General features: G+C 42.3%; 1 protein-coding gene across 2 annotated transcripts in view; it reads right to left on the reverse strand.

The window, feature by feature from the left end:
- The window catches only part of LOC309566657 (arf-GAP with SH3 domain, ANK repeat and PH domain-containing protein 1-like), a 348,714-nt gene that overhangs the window by 108,459 nt on the left and 222,513 nt on the right, over positions 1–17,742 (reverse strand). For both annotated transcript variants that reach the window (XM_082271898.1, XM_082271897.1), the window contains exon 9: positions 12,189–12,275. In XM_082271898.1, coding sequence (XP_082128024.1) covers positions 12,189–12,275 — 87 coding nt within the window. The remainder of the gene's footprint in view (positions 1–12,188; positions 12,276–17,742) is intronic.

Here is a 17,742-nt window from a genome sequence, read left to right on the forward strand (position 1 = left end):
AAAAATGAAAGCTTTATTTGGTAAAATCCAGATGAAATATACACAAGCCCAACCACAAGATGACAATACAAATGTTAACGCGTTTCACACAGATTGCGCTTAGTCAACACACAATCATCTGGATTTTACCAAATAAAGCTTAAATTTTTTTGAGGACTGGAGTGCAGTCAATCCCTTCTTTACATGTATTTGGATTCCTCAGATCACGGGCTGGCCCGGAACCCTTTTCCCTCGGAAGAGGGGATATAGGAGGTGGTCTCACCTGGATCGGTATTCGTCTGTACTTTCTCTTTTTCCTCTGACCCCTATTTTACGATAGGACACAGCTTTATTGTAGGGGGGTCAGAGAATGGAGGAAAGACATCCAACACCCCCTGGCTGGCAGAGCTTGAATGGAACAATGATGGGAATCACGAGCCACTGGAAAAGTAAGTATAATATCTTTAATTTTACAGGGGCCTGCTAATAAGTTTGTTCTTTTTTACAACTGTGTTGTTTTAAGTGGGTTTATTTGGTGGAGCAATGCCATTCTAAGTGCAATGTTTAGTAATGAACAGCAAAAATAGTTCAGTTGACTAAAAGCCCAACTTTAGCCTAAATGTTTATTTTTCAGTTTTGGATGAAGTGGTAAAGATTAGATTTTCAATGCTAGCTGTGAACCCAATGGGAAGGTTTGTCTTCATTGCCTGTCCCAGTGATACTAGGGCAATTGTTGTATGTGTGATTCATCATTTTAAAAAAAAAAAAGGAAGATATGACATATGGGATCTCCCATTTAAAACACTTTTTTCCTTACGCGATAGACTGATTCAGTTCAAGATAGTACATATAGCTTATTTCATCCCTTCTAGGTTGCATATAATGAATCCATCTCCCCTCTGAGGGCTGGAGATGTGGTTACTCTCCAGGGGAATATTCCCACATTTTCTGGGCATGTCCTGCTATCACAGGCTTTTGGTCAGCCGAGAATAACGATCATTAATACTTTTATATCGACGACGGTCCCTCAAGCCATTGAAATCGGTTTGTTAGGCCTTGTAGATAATCTTCTCCTTACCAGGGCCGAAAAAAAACTCTTGCTAGCCTCCCCCTCTTCTATGCAAAAAAGGCCATTACTTTGCATTGTAGGAAACAGACTCCTCCCTCAACTTCTTTCTGGAAGCAATTGATTAATAACAACCCCCCTTTATATAAGGATACTTATGCCAATAAGGGTTGTCCAGCTAAATATAATAAAGTGTGGGCGAAATGGTTGGCAGACCCCGCCACTTCCACAATAATTCTCGAACAGTGAAGGGTATGGGGATGCCTAGATGGACCTAGGCCAGCCCTGGGCTAAGTGTGGAGAAATGGTCCAATCTTCATCTTGTCTTATGTCCTTTACTGCTATCTAATGGTAAAAGTTACTTTGTCACACCATTGTCCTCTTGGTGTTGCTCCCGCTAACTGTCTTGGTATTATGTGCTTTCACTGACTGACCCCTGCGTGGGCAACATACAAATAGTCACAGTTTGGTTCTATTTGTTGTGTTTGTTGTACTTGTCTTGTACGTAAAATTTCAATAAAAAAGATTTATAAAAAAAAGAAAAAAAAGGAAACTCCCTGTGTTATTATAAAACATGTTTTTGGTGGCTTTTTCCATCTCCATTAGAGAGATTCTGCATCACTTCCGGTCTCTTTGCTAGAAAGAGGAAAATCCTCCCCAGTGGAGACCTAGAATGGAGTAAATAATCGGACAAGATGTTCTAATCCCGTCCCACTCTGCCCAAAACAATTTTTAGCACTTTGTTCTTCATCTTACTGAATAAGAGTGGCCTGCAACCTTGTCCGTGTTGATATGGACACAGTGAATTGACCACTGGAGGCTGTCAACGCTGAAGTGCACCTAAACCACGCAACTCAATCACAGCACAGTATGCATGTCCATCAATGATGAGTAAGGTAGTTTGGTTATTAGCCACAAAAGGTTGTTTCAGATCTTGCAAACCACCTAATAGCAGATTTTCTGCTACATGGCGGCCATTCTGTGCAGAATCACGTATAAACAGTTGTGCTTATAAGTTTGCAAGGAGAAGGGGAGAGATTGGCGCAATCAGAGTGTCAGAACTGCTGCAGTAGTCTATGCAATGGGCAGCTGTAGCAAAGGTTGATTTCAATGAGAAAAAGTCCAGTGGAGTTGCTATGCGCTTTGATGGCCGCCTCCAGTGAAGGGGGAAGTTACCCTGTGTAGATCCAAGAAAAGAAAAAGAGAAGACCGGGCGCCGATCTAAGTGTAGCAATGCAGAATTTAATAACAATTTAAAAGAGTACTACTCACAAGAGTACGATAAAAACAGGCATCTCAAAAGAGTAAAGGGTTTGGGCAGTGTTCATCCAGGGGGTCCTTCCGTGATCCTGACAGAGCTGGTGCTGTGAGGGATGAGCTGCAATCTCCTGGCAGGGGACGCGCTGATCGCTCGGTGGTGGTTTAGCAGCGTGGGTCCGCAGGTAGGAGGGCCGTGATGTCACTTCCTGGAGACACTGTACAATCGAACGGCGACGCGTTGCGGAGCATGCGCTCCTTCTTCAGGCCTCAAATGTGCAGTTCATGCAAGACATCCCAAGAATTTACAGGAGCTGGAGGCTTTTTGCCAGGAAGAATGGGCAGCTTTACAAATTGAGAAGAGCCTCATCCAAAAATACCATCAAAGACTTCAAGCTGTCATTGATGTTAAATACAGGTCAATACAAGGTATTAAGAACTGGGGTATGTAAACTTTTGATCAGGTTCATTTGGGTAGTTTCTGTTGTCATTATGAATTAAAAAGAGTAAACAAAGTTGATTGATAGTAAATGGCTTCAGCCAAACACTAAACATGAGTGAAAGAAAAGTTTTTGTGTTATCATTCATAGTCTCTAAAAAATGGCCAAGAACTAATAAATTCTGCCAAGGTATGTAAACTTATGAGCACAACTGTATGTGATTCTGCGCTTCCGGGTAGGGGGATATGCTGCTTCTGCTGTGATTAGTCACAGCACAAGCTGATCAGCGGGTGCCAGCCAATGGATGTCCGTCAGCACCCGTTGATCATCGAGGAGAGACACAGAACAGATCTCTGCCTATGTATACAAGGCAGAGGTGGGTTTTGTCAGCAGGGATGTGATGCAAAGCAGGGAATAAAATCCTTCACATCCTTTAGTAAAAACAGCACACACAGCATGCAAAAAGACTGGTTAGGCACACATTTAACCCTTTGATCGCCCTAGAGGTTTAACGCCTTCCCAGCGAGGGTCATTAGTATAGTGACAGTGCATATTTGTAGCACTGATCACTCTATTAGTGTCACTGGTTCCCAAAAGTGTTAAAAGTTTAAGTTAGTGTCATTTTGCCTGACTAGTAAATTTTTTTAAAAAAAACCCAGTATATATCCCATAGTTTGTAGACAATATAACTTTTGTGCAAACCAATCTACGCTTATTAGGAATATGTAGCAGAATATATATTGGCCTAAATTTATGAAGAAATTGTATTTTTTACATTTCTTTTTATTGGATGTGTTTTATAGCAGAAAGTAAAAAATATAGTTTCTTTTTTCAAAATTGTCAATCTTTTTTTTTTCGTTTATAGCGCAAAAATAAAAAACCCAATGGTGATTAAATACCACCAAAAGGAAGCTCTATTTGTGGGGAAAAATGACAAAAATGTAATTTGGGTACAGTGTTGCATGACCGTGCAATTGTCTGTTAAAGTAACGCAGTGCCATATCACAAAAAATGGCCTGGTCATGAAAAGGGGGGTACATTTTCTGAAGGTCAAGTGGCTATGTAGTGTCCCAATTCTGAGGACAGCAAGCTGTGCTCAGAAACTGAATGGACTGATAGAGAATCCAGTCACTTGAGGAGACAACATCAGGGAGTTTACAAGTTCCTCATATGACACAATATACTTTCTTTTGTCTTGTCAATATAGACAATCAGAAGACACAACAAATGCCAATATGGGTCTGCCTTGCCCATAGATAGGTATATTAGGTCTTACTGCATCCAATAAAAGGTATTAACCACTTTAAGACCGAAAGGATTTGGCCCCTTAATGACCAGGCCCTATTTTGCGATTTGGCACTGCGTTATTTTAATGGACAATTGCGCGGTCATGTGACGATGTACCCAAACAAAATTTACATCCTTTTTTCCCCACAAATAGAGCTTTCTTTTGGTGGTATTTGATCACCTGTGCGATTTTTATTTTTTGCGTTATACACAAAAAAAAGAGAGACAATTTTGAAAATAAAAAAAAAAAACAATATTTTCCACTTTCTGCTATAAAACATTCCCCAAAAAATTTTAAAAATCACATTTTTTTTAACATTTTAGGCCAATTTGTTTTCTGCTACATATTTTTGGTATTAAAAAAAAAATCGCAATAAGCGTATTTTGATTGGTTTGCGCAAAAGTTATCACGTCTACTAACTACGGGAAAGATTTATGCCATTTTTATTGTTTTTTTTTTTTAACTAGTAATGGCGGCGATCTGCGATTTTTTGCGGGACATTGACATTGCGGTGGACAGATTGGACCCCTAACTGACATTTTTGACACTTTTGGGGGTACCAGTGACATTACTACAGTAATCAGTGCTACAAATATGCACTGTTACTGTAATAATGACACTGGCAGGGTTAACAGTATAGGTGATCAAGGGGTCAAATGTGACCCTAGGGGAGTGATTCTAACTGTGGGGGGCATGGCTTCTGAGATGTCCACAGAGACATGTGATCCTATATAGAAGGATCACATGAGCTCTGTGATCATTTCAGGGTGAAGGACGGTCAGCTGTGTTTACAACAGCCGACTGCCCTTCTCTCTCTCAGCGAGGAGCGATCACGGGTGTCAGGCGGCAATCAGAGCCGCCTGACACCTGTATCGGCCTCCACGATGACGATAGGGGCGAGTGCGCGCCGCCAGGCGAGCGACGTAGATCTACGTTGTTTTGCCTGTACGAGCCACCCTGCCGCAGTAAATAGAACGTAAGCGGTCCGGAAGTGGTTAAACAACCTGAGCTGCCTGTGTATGGGGAAGTGTAACCTTGTAAACAATAGGTCCGTGAATACAACAAAATTGGTCCTTTTTAACAGCAGAAGGAGAAATGCGTGAGTGTAAAGAGCAGTAACCTACAGAAACCAATTACTGTACTGTCAGCCCAGTATAATTATAATATATATATATATATATATATATATATATATATATATATATATATATATATATATATATATATATATATTCTACAGAATAAGTCAGAACATGTAAGAAATGTTTATTATTTTAGAGATGCTCCATCTAATACAAATTCATGATTTTGATTTACTTTAAATAAAAAAAGTATGGTGGATTGACATTTCCTGCGGTTGCGCCCATGTATGCTTCTGTGGTCATGCTGGGAGGTGGAACAATATACTCTTCTAGCTGCCTATCAGTGTTGCTATGAAGAATATACTCAAGAGAAAGATATCTATTTCTTGCCTTCCTTCTTGTCACCTCAGAGAGATGACAACACTCCACGCTCGCTAGATAAGAAAAAAAAAAAACTGGGAATAAAGAAATGCGAATCCATTGTCTAGAGAGTTTCTTACTCCAACACCCACCCACCCCATGCTACTTGGTTGACAGATCTGCAGTTTAGTTGCTTTTGTCTACAAAAAAAAGAGATAATACAGCTAGCCTGATGTATGGTTAATGCATCGAATTTGACATTCTGACATATGTATTTCTTGGTATTAATGCAAGCTTGACTGAGAGCAGAAAGCATTAGCATATTAAAGAGCAATTCCAGGCAACACGTGAAAGCAATCAGTGAGCTACTGATGCTATCAAGTAAACACACAGCTGTACTAAAATTATATAGTTCACTCAATTTACAAATTTATGAGTTCTGTATAACCTATTGTTGGCAGATTTTCACAGACCATCTAACTGGGCCAGTATGAGGGCAGCAGGAGTAAAGTTCCTGAATCCTCTGCTGTGTTAAAGGGACAGGAGAAAGTAACAGAGATTGCCATCATTACAATCTTCTTTTGAGAATGCTAGTTCCCTGGTTGATGCTTTGGCTTTAATGCTTTGCTCTGGAACAAGTATGAATTTAACAACTTCTGACTCTTGATCACAGTTTGGCCTGGGTGCAAAAGTACTTTATGCTGTGTAACGAACTCCCTTTTTTCTTTGAAATTGCAGAGGTTTTTATACTGGTGTGAGTAATGGCACTTTTCCACTGCAAGTACCGGCTCGGCTCTACTCGGCCCTGCTTGGCCTGGTTTGCTTTTCCACTGCTGGTACCGCATGGTACGGTGTTGGAACGGTTCGGTACGGTACGGTATGGTTTTCCACTAAAGTAGTACTAAAGTTAAGTGGGTGGGATAACAACGGGGTGGGCAGGATTCTCTGACCAATCAGTGGCTAGTAGTGACTGCATGCAAAGGATTGTGGGATATGGCACCAGTTTGGTACCTGTTGGAACCACAATCGAGTAGGTACTGTTTTCTCAGAGCCGTACCGCGCCGTACCGTTCGGTTCCATGCAGTGGAAAAGCGCCGCCGTACCGCACCAAACTGTTCCTACACTATACCATGCGGTACCAGCAGTGGAAAAGCACAAAACGTGCCGAACCGTTCGGTTCCATGCAGTGGAAAAGCGCCATGTTTCATAAATACTAGCTGATCCTGCCAGTTTCTCTTTTTCCAAGGTTTTTTTTTTCTTTTAGGGGACCACCAAGAATCCAATTTTGCAGAAAGGGGCTCTTTCTGTGCTTTCATTATTATTATTTCAGGTTCTTATATAGCGCTGTCAATTTACGCAGCGCTTTATATATACATTGCACATTCACATCAGTGAGCTTACAATCTAAGGTCCCTAACTCACATTCATACATACATAGTAGGGCCAATTTTATACAGGATCCAATTAACCTACCAGCATGTCTTTGGAGTGTGGGAGGAAACCGGAGTACCAGGAGGAAACCCACGCAGGCACAGGGAGAACATACAAACTCCAGGCAGGTAGTGTCGGGGTTGGGATTTGAACCAGCGACCCTCTTGCTGCTAGGTAAGAGTGCTAACCACTACACCACTGTGCCACCCTACTTTCATGCTATTTACTGCAGTTAATGCTGTTTTCTGGTTGCTTGACACCTGTTCTGACCACTTGACAGCTGACAAAAGGATTTGCTGTAAAGTTTACTGCCTGTTTTGCTGAACAGCTAGGCCTAGTATAGTTAGTGGTAAAATTACAGACCTACTGGCATGTTCAAGAGGTAAACTATGTTATGTTAGGTTCAGGAAAAAAAAAACACTGCTGTGTTAACCACTTGCCGACAAGTCACTGGGACTGTACTGTGGCAAAGTGGCTCGATTCCTCCAGCGACGTAGACCTACGTCGCTGGACACCTCCCCTTGTGGGAGGCGCTCGCGCGCCGCCGGAGGCTCGCTCCCGCTGTTTTCAGTCACAGCGGGAGTCGGGCCAGGGGAGGAGCAGCGGTGATCGCCGCTGCTCTTCCCCGATCGTCGGGGAATCAAGTTTGGAGATCCACCCGCTTGTGTAAACAAAGCGGGCGGATCTCCTAAGTGACAAACAGGGTCAGATTGCAGGGTTCAGCATAGCTGAACATGCGATCTGTCCTTGTGTCACTCCCCCCACACACGGTAGTAAGCACCAGGCATACATTAACCCCTCCCTCTCCAATAAAATTAACCCCTTCCCTGCCAGTGTCATTTTTACAGTAACCGTGCATATTTATAGCACTGATTACTGTAGAAATGTCACTGGTACCCCCAAAAGTGTCAAAAATGTCAGTCAAGGGTCCGATCTGTCCGCCGCAATGTCGCAGTCCCGCAAAAAAAAAAAAATCGCAGATTGCTGCCATTACCCGTTAAAAAAAAAAAAAAATGACAGAAATCTTTCCCTTAGTTAGTAAACGCAATAACTTTTGCGCAAACCAATCAAAATACGCTTATTGTGATTTTTTTCACCAAACATAGGTAGCAGAAAACAAATTGGCCAAAAATGTAAAAAAAATTTGATATTTACATTTTTTTTGGGGGGAATTTCATATAAAAAATGTGAAAAATATTATTTTTTCAAAATTTACGCTCTTTTTTTGTTTATAGTGCAAAAAGTAAAAATCGCACAGGTGATCAAATACCACCAAAATAAAGCTCTGTTTGTGGGGAAAAAAGGACGTAAATTTCGTTTGGGTATGGCGTTGTACGACCGCGCAATTGTCAGTTAAAGTTGCACAGAGCCGAATCGCAAAAAGTGGCCTGGACGTAAGACAGCAAAATCCTCCGGTGGTAAAGTGGAACTAAAGTCTAACATAGAAAACTTACAAGCAGGCTGACTCTTTATTGCAGAAGAGATAGGTCTATTTTGCAATAAAATAAAATGTACCTGTCTGTTCCAGTGTTCTTTAACCACTTGCCTACTAGGCCTATTTTTGACATTTGGTGTTTATAAGTTAAAATCAGTTGTTTTTGCTAGAAAACTACTTAGATTCCCCAAACATTATATATATTTTTTTAGCAGAGACCCTAGAGAATAAAATGGAGATTATTGTAATATTTTTTATCACACCGTATTTGCGCAGCGGTCTTCCAAACGCAATTTTTTTGGAAAAAAATCACTTTTTTGAATTAAAAAATAAGAATCCAGTAAAGTTAGCCCAATTTTTTTCCATAATGTGAAAGATAATGTTACGCCGAGTAAATAGATAACCAACATGTCATGCTTCAAAATTGCGCACGCTCACGGAATGGCGACAAACTTTGGTACTTCAAAATCCCCATAGGCGACACTTTAAAAATTTCTACAGGTTGCCATCTTAGAGTTACAGAGGAGGTCAAATTATTGCTCTCGCTCTAACGATCGCGGCGATACCTCACATGTGGGGTTTGAACACCGTTTACATATGTGGGCGGGGTTTCTGTGTGCGTTCGCTTCTGCACGCGAGCTAACGGGGACAGGATGCTTTATTTTTTTATTTTTTTTTTACTATTTATTTTTTTTATTATTTTTTATTTTTACACCGTTTTTAAAAAAAAAAAAAATTGATCATTTTTATTTCTAATACAAGGAATGTAAACATTCCTTGTAATAGAAATAGGCATGACAGGACCTCTTTTTTGTGAGATCTGGGGTCAAAAAGTCCTCAGATCTCACAAGTACACTAATAAAGATGGAAAGGAAAAAAAAAAAAAAAAATGACAAAAAAAAAAAAAAAAGGGACCTTTAAGCCGGTTGCTCGGGAACGATGTTTGCCGTCGCTCCGGTCCTCCAAGACAATAGAGTCGAGTTAGAGCAAGCTTGCCCTCACTCGACATCCTGTCTGTGAGGATCCGGGACCCGATCGTTTTCCCCGCTGCCGGCGGGTCCGGTAAGCGTGGAAAAGGACCGGGACGCGGCAGGAGGGGGGGGCACCCCTTCCGCCATCCCGGAGGGTGATCTCGCGGCGAATCCGCCGCTGGGACCACCCTTATCGGAAAGCCCATCGCCTGCAGTTTAAAAAAATACCAGGGTTATGGCAGCTATCTGCTGCCATAACACCGGTATTTAGCTTTAAACTCAGGACGTCAATTTACTATGGGCCGGTATTGAAGTGGTTAAAATGCTTAATTAATGTAAAAGTATTCTTTAAAACCAAGCTGTGCACGCAAGGTACATTCCTGGCATGGTGCCTGTACGACACCACGTGCTGTCCAATCAGAGAGAAGATGCTGACACCAGTGAAGGACTGCACAGACACTGGACTGTTAGAGCGGAGGAGAGTATTATGGACTTTAGTCCTGCTTTTATGCTGTATAACATTTGTCATTTAGGCTTAAAGTATAGCTAAGTTTCTGTTTACCATTACCACTGAAAGTAAAAGTAAAGCACACATTTTGGGTTGTCCCCAGAACAGAAATCTTCCAATGGGTATACTAGTTCTGGTGACATTCAGGTATTCCCTTACTTTGGTGGGATTCGTTCTCACTTCCTGTTTTAGACATGGGGCAGGAAATGAAGGGTAATCTCCCCAGTGGGACACAGATGGCTAGAATAAAGTAGAAAGGGGTTACAAGCATCCCTTACTCTATCCAAAAAAAAAAAAAGTTTTTGTCTTTAGCTTTACTTTACCAACAAAAGGGAGTGGGGTGGACTAGTACACTTAAAGGCATTCTAAAATCAAGCTTACTTGTATTAAAATAATAAACATGTTATACTTACCTGCTCTGTGCAATGGTATTGCACAGAGGGGCCCTGGTCCTCCTCTTCTGGGGTCCCCACTGGTGCTCTTGGCGCCTCCTGTTCTCCATGTGCCCCCATAGCAAGCCACTTGACTATTGACACACACAATGCGGCTTACCCCTTTTGGGTGGAACTCCACTTTAATAAATGGTGTTTTAATGTACTACACTATTGCGATTCTCCTTGCTCCCCTGTGTGAATGGTTGATATTCCGATTTGCAATCTACACTATATTGTTAAAAGTATTGGGACACCTGCCTTTACACACACATTAACTTTAATGGCATCCCAGTCTTAGTCCGTAGGGTTCAATATTGACTTGGCCCACCCTTTGCAGCTATAACGGCTTCAATTCTTCTGGGGAAGGCTGTCCACAAGGTTTAGGAGTGTGTCTATGGGAATTTTGACCATTCTTTCAGAAGCGCATCTGTGAGGTCAGGCACTGATGTTTGACGAGAAGGCCTGGCTCGCAGTCTCCTCTCTAATTCATCCCAAAGGTGTTCTATCGGGTTTAGGTCAGGACTCTGTGCAGGCCAGTCAAGTTCCTCCACCCCAGACTTGCTCATCAATATCTTTATAGACCTTGCTTTGTGCACTGGTGTGCAGTCATGTTGAAACAGGAAGGAGGCATCCCCAAACTGTTCCCACAAAGTTGGGAGCATCAAATTGTCCAAAATGTCTTGGTATGCAGACGCCTTAAGAGTTCCCTTCACTGGAATTAGGGGCCAAGCCTAACCCCTGAGAAATAACCCCACACCATAATCCCCCCTCCACCAAATGATTTGGACCAGTGCACAAAGCAAGGTCCATAAAGACATGGATGAGTGAGTTTGGGGCGAAGGAACTTAACTGGCCTGCACAGAGTCCTGACCTCAACCCGATGGAACACCTTTTGGGATCAATTAGAGCGCAGACGGCAAGCCAGGCCTTCTCGTCCAACACTAGCGCCTGACCTCACAAATGTGCTTCTGGAAAAATGGTCAAACATTCCCATAGACACACTCCTAAACTTTGTGAAAAGCCTTCCCAGAAGAGTTGAAGCTGTTATAGCTGCAAAGAGTGGGCCAACTCATTACTGAACCCTACAGACTAAGACTGGGATGCCATTAATTTTCATGTGTGTATAAAGGCAGGAGTCCCAATACCTTTCACAATACGGGCGGCACAGTGGTGTAGTGGTTAGCACTTTCACCTAGCAGCAAGAGGGTCGCTGGTTCGAATCCCAATCACGACACTACCTGCCTGGAGTTTGCATGTTCTCCCTGTGCCTGTGTGGGTTTCCTCCGGGTACTCCGGTTTCCTCCCACACTCCAAAGACATGCTGGTAGGTTAATTGGATCCTGTATAAAATTGGCCTTACAATGTGTATGTATGAATGTGAGTTAGGGACCTTAGATTGTAAGCTCCTTTAGGGCAAGGACTGATGTGAATGTGCAATGTATATGTAAAGCGCTGTGTAAATTGACAGTGCTATATAAGTACCTGAAATAAATAAATAATATAGTGTATGCGGAACCTGAATCAGAGCTGTGTGTATACACGGTAGGCTGTGCTTTGGATCGATCATCTACCATCCATCGGGGTTATCTCCCATAAAGCGCTGTTAGACCTCCCTGTATCTGAGGTCTCTTGGTGGCTGGCACTCACTGGTGGTGTTCATTTACATTTTTGGGTGGATTTTTATTTACTGGGGATATGGTTTTGTGGACACAACTATTCATTTATCCAAGTGGGCCATCAGGCCATTTACAGAACAGCAGGGGCAGGTAGGGATCATCTGCAGATAGATACACAGTCAAAATGAAACAAAATCTAATGGATATACAGTCTAAACAAACATTAAATAAAATGAACAATATAAATAAAGGACAGCTTGAAAAGAAAGAGTTAGGGTTTCTGGTTAGAATGAAGCACTTCAAACATAGGATGGTCTTTACCTCTTTGGGTTCGACCTGCAGAGTGGGCTTGAGCTTGTCCCGCAGAGAGCACAGCTGCTTCTTTTCCTCCTCCTGTCTGGTCTTGATCTAAAATTCACACACAGTGGACAGTGTTAGAGGCAAATGTACTCAGTGTAGGAGGAGGGGGTCATTATTGTTTTTTAATAATCTTGCTATGAAGCACTGTACTCCCCCAAGCACATCAGCTGCTCTAGAAACACCGAGTCATCAATACATTTTCTTACAAGAAAAGTAGCATCACAAAATTGTAATTTACTTCTTATTGCCTTTTTGTGAGAATAATTTCAGTAAAAAATAAAACAAACATTCATACATAGTATACTTAAAAAAAAAACAAAAAAAAAACACAGATAGACTTATCTTTAACCTCCAATTTTTTGGTGTGAAACACAAAATGAACTTAATGAATATAGGATGCTTCACATGAATGCCCCTAGACTTCAGCTTTAAATTATTTTTATTTACCACATCCATACATAGGATATCCTCTTTAACGCACACCTGTGTTTTTTTGCACATAGAGGGAAGAGTAACATGTTTACTTAACTCCGGGCTCTATGTTCTGCCCCCTCCTTGTAGCCCCAGTGCTATATTTTGGCCTAGGCCGACAAGGCCTAGGGCGGAAATTTGCAGGGGGCCAGCAAAAAAGCCACCCCCCTCCACTTGAGACTCTACTGGCCACTGGTTGCTACAGCTGCCTCTCTCACCCCCTTCCTCTCTCTCTCTCTCACACTCACCCCCTCCTCTCTCTCACTCACCCCCCTCTCCCTCTCTCTCTCACCCCCTCCTCTCTCTCTCTCACCCCCTCCTCTCTCTCTCTCACCCCCTCCTCTCTCTCACTCACCCCCCTCTCCCTCTCTCTCTCACCCCCCTCTCTCTCATCCCCCTCTCTCTCTCACCCCCCCCCTCTCTCTCACTCTCACCCCCCCTCTCTCTCACTCTCATCCCCCCCTCTCTCTCCCTCCCTCCCTCACCCTCTTTCTCTCACTCTCACCCCCTCCTCTCCTTCTCACTCACCCCACCTCTCTCTCTCACTCTCACCCCCCTCCTCTCTCTCACTCACCCCCCTCTCCCTCTCTCTCTCACCCCCTCCTCTCTCACCCCCCTCTCTCTCATCCCCCTCTCTCTCACTCTCATCCCCCCCTCTCTCTCCCTCCCTCCCTCCCTCACCCTCTCTCACTCTCACCCCCTCCTCTCCTTCTCGCTCACCCCACCTCTCTCTCTCACTCTCACCCCCCTCCTCTCTTTCACACTCACCCTCTCTCTCACCCCCCTCTCCCCTCCCCCTCTCTCTCTCCCTCCCTTACCCACCCTCTCTCTCTCCCTCACCTACCCACCCACCCCCCTCTCTCTCTCCCACCCCCTCCCCCCCTCGTGAGATCTCAGGGGTTCATGCTGGGACTTGTAGTCCTTCAATTTTGGAGGGAGTTACATCTGTTAAAAAGGAAGGAGTGGGGCAAATTTACTTTGGAGGGGGAGGGGGGCGCCCAATTTTAGTCTTGCCTAGGGCAGCACAAAACCAAAATACACCACTGTGTAGCCCCACTGTGGTATGTTTTTTTTATTAAAGAAGAGAAAGGGGTATAGGTAGCGCTTCCCATGTAATATGTGCAATTCTCATGAAAAAAAAAAAAAGTGAAAAGATTATTTTGGAAGTGATAAACTAAAAAAATATATGTCTATAATCCTATTGCACAAACCCTATATGAAACAAATAGTAAAAGCGCAAACATAAGGAAATACCAATATGCTATAACAGTGGTCCAAACTTCTGAATTACTATACACATTCTGTCATAAAAAATCCAGTGTCAAAAGGAAAGTGCTTCTCCATGGAAAAATGTGCAAAAAAAGTGCAATGAACAAATAAGTCCATAAACAATCGAATACTTTTAATAAAATTCATAAGTCCTTAAAAAAAACAAAGTGCAAAAATTTTTTTGCCAAAGTGCAGCATCAGTCTCTTGGTGATAAAAACAGAAGGTGAATTCACTTGTGCTCCCCCTCAGCTCCACACTCACCAGAAGACTGAACCCCTGCAGGGGTCAGAGGCACCAACAAATGGTATAATACACTGCAGGTAGACAGGTATAACTTATGTAGGAGAATTTGTTTTATCTCTGTGTATCACCTGAGACCAGTCGTTTCACTGGGTATAGGGAAGGGTTTGCAACCACTTTAAAGTGATGCTGAGCATCATTCAACCTGGAAGACTAAGGGAATCTTGTGGCAAAAAGAGGTACTGCAATGGACAGCTTTAGATCAAGGGGGAGTATGGCAGTCAAGGTTTTTTTTTTTTTTTTTCTTTGGAGGGGGGAAACACTAAAAAAAGAAATTAGGACCAGAGTAAGGATTTGATTGTCTCCCCTGCCGCTTATGCAGGAACAAAGTGAAACTAGGCCTAGGACTGGAGGAGAATGTGATTCAATTTCCTCCCACAATGCAGTGCTAGGTGCTTACAATGGCAATTCCCAGGTAAGAGTGTTGCCAAGTAGACTCATGTTTTAACATTGAGGAAGGGGATTTAATTAACCATACAAGTTGGTTTATTTTATAGCAGCAAAGCACAGGTTCACGTTAAAGCTGAAGAGTACCTGGACCACAGGACTGACTAAAAGGTGCAAAGACGAGGGCGAGACTCAGTCCCCAGATATGTACATCTCTGTACCTACAAGCAAATGCTCACTGGACTTTTGTAAGAATCATGCCTGAAAAGAGTAACAATTTTACAACATGTATAAAAAAAAAATTGTACATCTGTATTATTCACATTCCATATGAAAACGCTAAAAACAGACAATATGAAGACATTTAAAAAGATGTAGGTGTATCAACATCAGATACAATACATGCATAACTGAAAGAATGCATGATGTAAACCAGACACTGATTGCTTTTGAGAAACAAAGTTCACTTTTTCATTCTTTTGGTTATGCATAATGGAATGTGAATAATAAAGATGTATACATTTTTTATGTGCATGTTGTAAAAATGTTACTCTTTTCAGGCATGCATCTTTTAAAAGTCCCATGGCCATTTGCTTGTAGGCACAGAGATATAAAATGGTCCATACAGGTGTGTGTATAGGAGAGAGAGCAGCAGAGCACTGACATCACCATTTCTTATTCCAGTTCTAGGTAAACTAACAGTCAAAGGCAGCAGTAATTTAGATGATCTCATATACTGTACAGCTATGAGATTCAAGGCACAGCTATTTTTCAGGAGCAATTCAAGACTAAGGCTAAGTTCACATGTAGGCGTTTTGGGGCGTTTTTGGGGAGTTTTTCTGCTCTAGGAACAGCTCAAAAAACGCCCAACAAGAAAAATCCTATTTATTTCAATGGCCCCTGTTCACATCTGAGCGTTTTGACGTTTTAAGCAAAACACTCAAAAAAGTACGAGCTTCTTTTTGAGCAGATTACAGGCGTTTTTATTTTTTCCCATTGATCATTAGTCAACCTAAAAACACCTGCACAAAAACACCTGTAAAAACGCCTGTAAAACGCCTGAAAAAACGCACATAAAAACGCCTGTAAATAGCAACGCCAAGATGTGAACGTAGCCTAAAAGGTATGTATATTTTTGTAGACAAACATGTGCACAGTGCCCCTAACAAACAGAGGTTTAGGTGCATATTGCACAGTGACAGCACACACCTATTGAGCTGTCACTGTGCAGGAAGTAATAAAAACTTGCTATAGCAGCTTACTATATCACTTCTCCTTTCTCCCTCTGGATTAGGAAGTGATCACCAAGAGGATGAAAAAAGTGCAGACAGCAGAGCAGCACAGGGTTCCCGCTGCCTGCTCCCTCTAGTGAGTGTCTGTTCAGAAAATCATCAGAGAAAACCCTGCCGGCTGCCTTCTTTCCTCTACTCAGTGAGGCAGAGGGAGAAGGGAATGAGGAGGCAGCTTCTCCCAGCTCAGTATTCCTCTGGTAAAGGTTTCTACAGACACTTATCAGGTGTGCTAATCTGTGCATGGACAGACCCAATACACAGATATTATTTTATAGAGTACATAAACTGACATTTCTGCAACAAATAGCAAATTTTGATTTGTCCATTTGTGGCCTGAACTTTTCTATAATAATGTGTTTAAAAGGCAATATCATTTTGCATTAAGGTGAAATTGAAGGATAACAACTCTCCTTAATACTGCCCACGTGAAGAACAGGTTTTAAACCTTTCTACACAATTATTGTAATCAGACACAAAAGCAGATGGTACAGGGTGTCTGACCTCAAGGAAACATCTTGGCTGTAAAGTCACACACTAGAATGATCCATCACATACAGTCAGCCGGATGTTGCACAGACCTCACATTCACCTGCAGCAGTCTGTCTCTGGACGGCCTCAGGGGACCAGGGAGTGAGAGGCGTAAGCTAATTACTGGACATAAAGGATGGATGGTGTGGTTTTAAGATTCTGCTCTGTGGCTCAGCACACTCCAGAATTCTGCTTCTTAGAATATGGTATTTTAAGGTTTAATTACCAACAGCACTACAACGTGGGAAAGGATCTCTGTTCAATAAGAGTGTGTGCCCCTCAAGCAACACAAGAAGCAGAACCTTTTGACATAGGCTTATGCCATGTGTTCTAATATTTGACCCACTTAAAGTATATGTAACCCCAAATCCCTAAACTAAAAATTGATATATATATATATATATATATATATATATATATATATATATATATACACAGTGGGTACGGAAAGTATTAAGACCCCCTTAAATTTTTCACTCTTTGTTATATTGCAGCCATTTGCTAAAATCATTTAAATTCATTCTTCTTCCTCATGAATGTACACATAGCACCCCATATTGACGGAAAAACACAGAATTGTTGACATTGTTGCAGATTTATTAAAAAAGAAAAACTGAAATATCACATGGTCCTAAGTATTCAGACCCTTTGCTCAGTATTTAGTAGAAGCCCCCTTTTGATCTAATACAGCCAGGAGTCTTTTTGGGAAAGATGCAACAAGTCTTTCACACCTGGATTTGGGGATTCTCTGCCATTCCTCCTTGCAGATCCTCTCCAGTTCTGTCAGGTTGGATGGTAAACGTTGGTGGACAGCCATTTTTAGGTCTCTCCAGAGATGCTCAATTGGGTTTAAGTCAGGGCTCTGGCTGGGCCATTCAAGAACAGTCACGGAGTTGTTGTGAAGCCACTCCTTCGTTATTTTAGCTGTGTGCTTAGGGTCATTGTCTTGTTGGAAGGTAAACCTTCGGCCCAGTCTGAGGTCCAGAGCACTCTGGAGAAGGTTTTTGTCCAGGATATCCCTGTACTTGGCCGCATTCATCTTTCCCTCGATTGCAACCAGTCGTCCTGTCCCTGCAGCTGAAAAACACCCCCACAGCATGATGCTGCCACCACCATGCTTCACTGTTGGGACTGTATTGGACAGGTGATGAGCAGTTCCTGGTTTTCTCCACACATACCGCTTAGAATTAAGGCCAAAAAGTTCTATTTTGGTCTCATCAGACCAGAGAATCTTATTTCTCACCATCTTGGAGTCCTTCAGGTGTTT

Source organism: Pelophylax lessonae (genome assembly GCF_965119305.1).
Source record: "Pelophylax lessonae genome assembly, chromosome: 11".
In the NCBI taxonomy this organism is placed as follows: domain Eukaryota; kingdom Metazoa; phylum Chordata; class Amphibia; order Anura; family Ranidae; genus Pelophylax; species Pelophylax lessonae.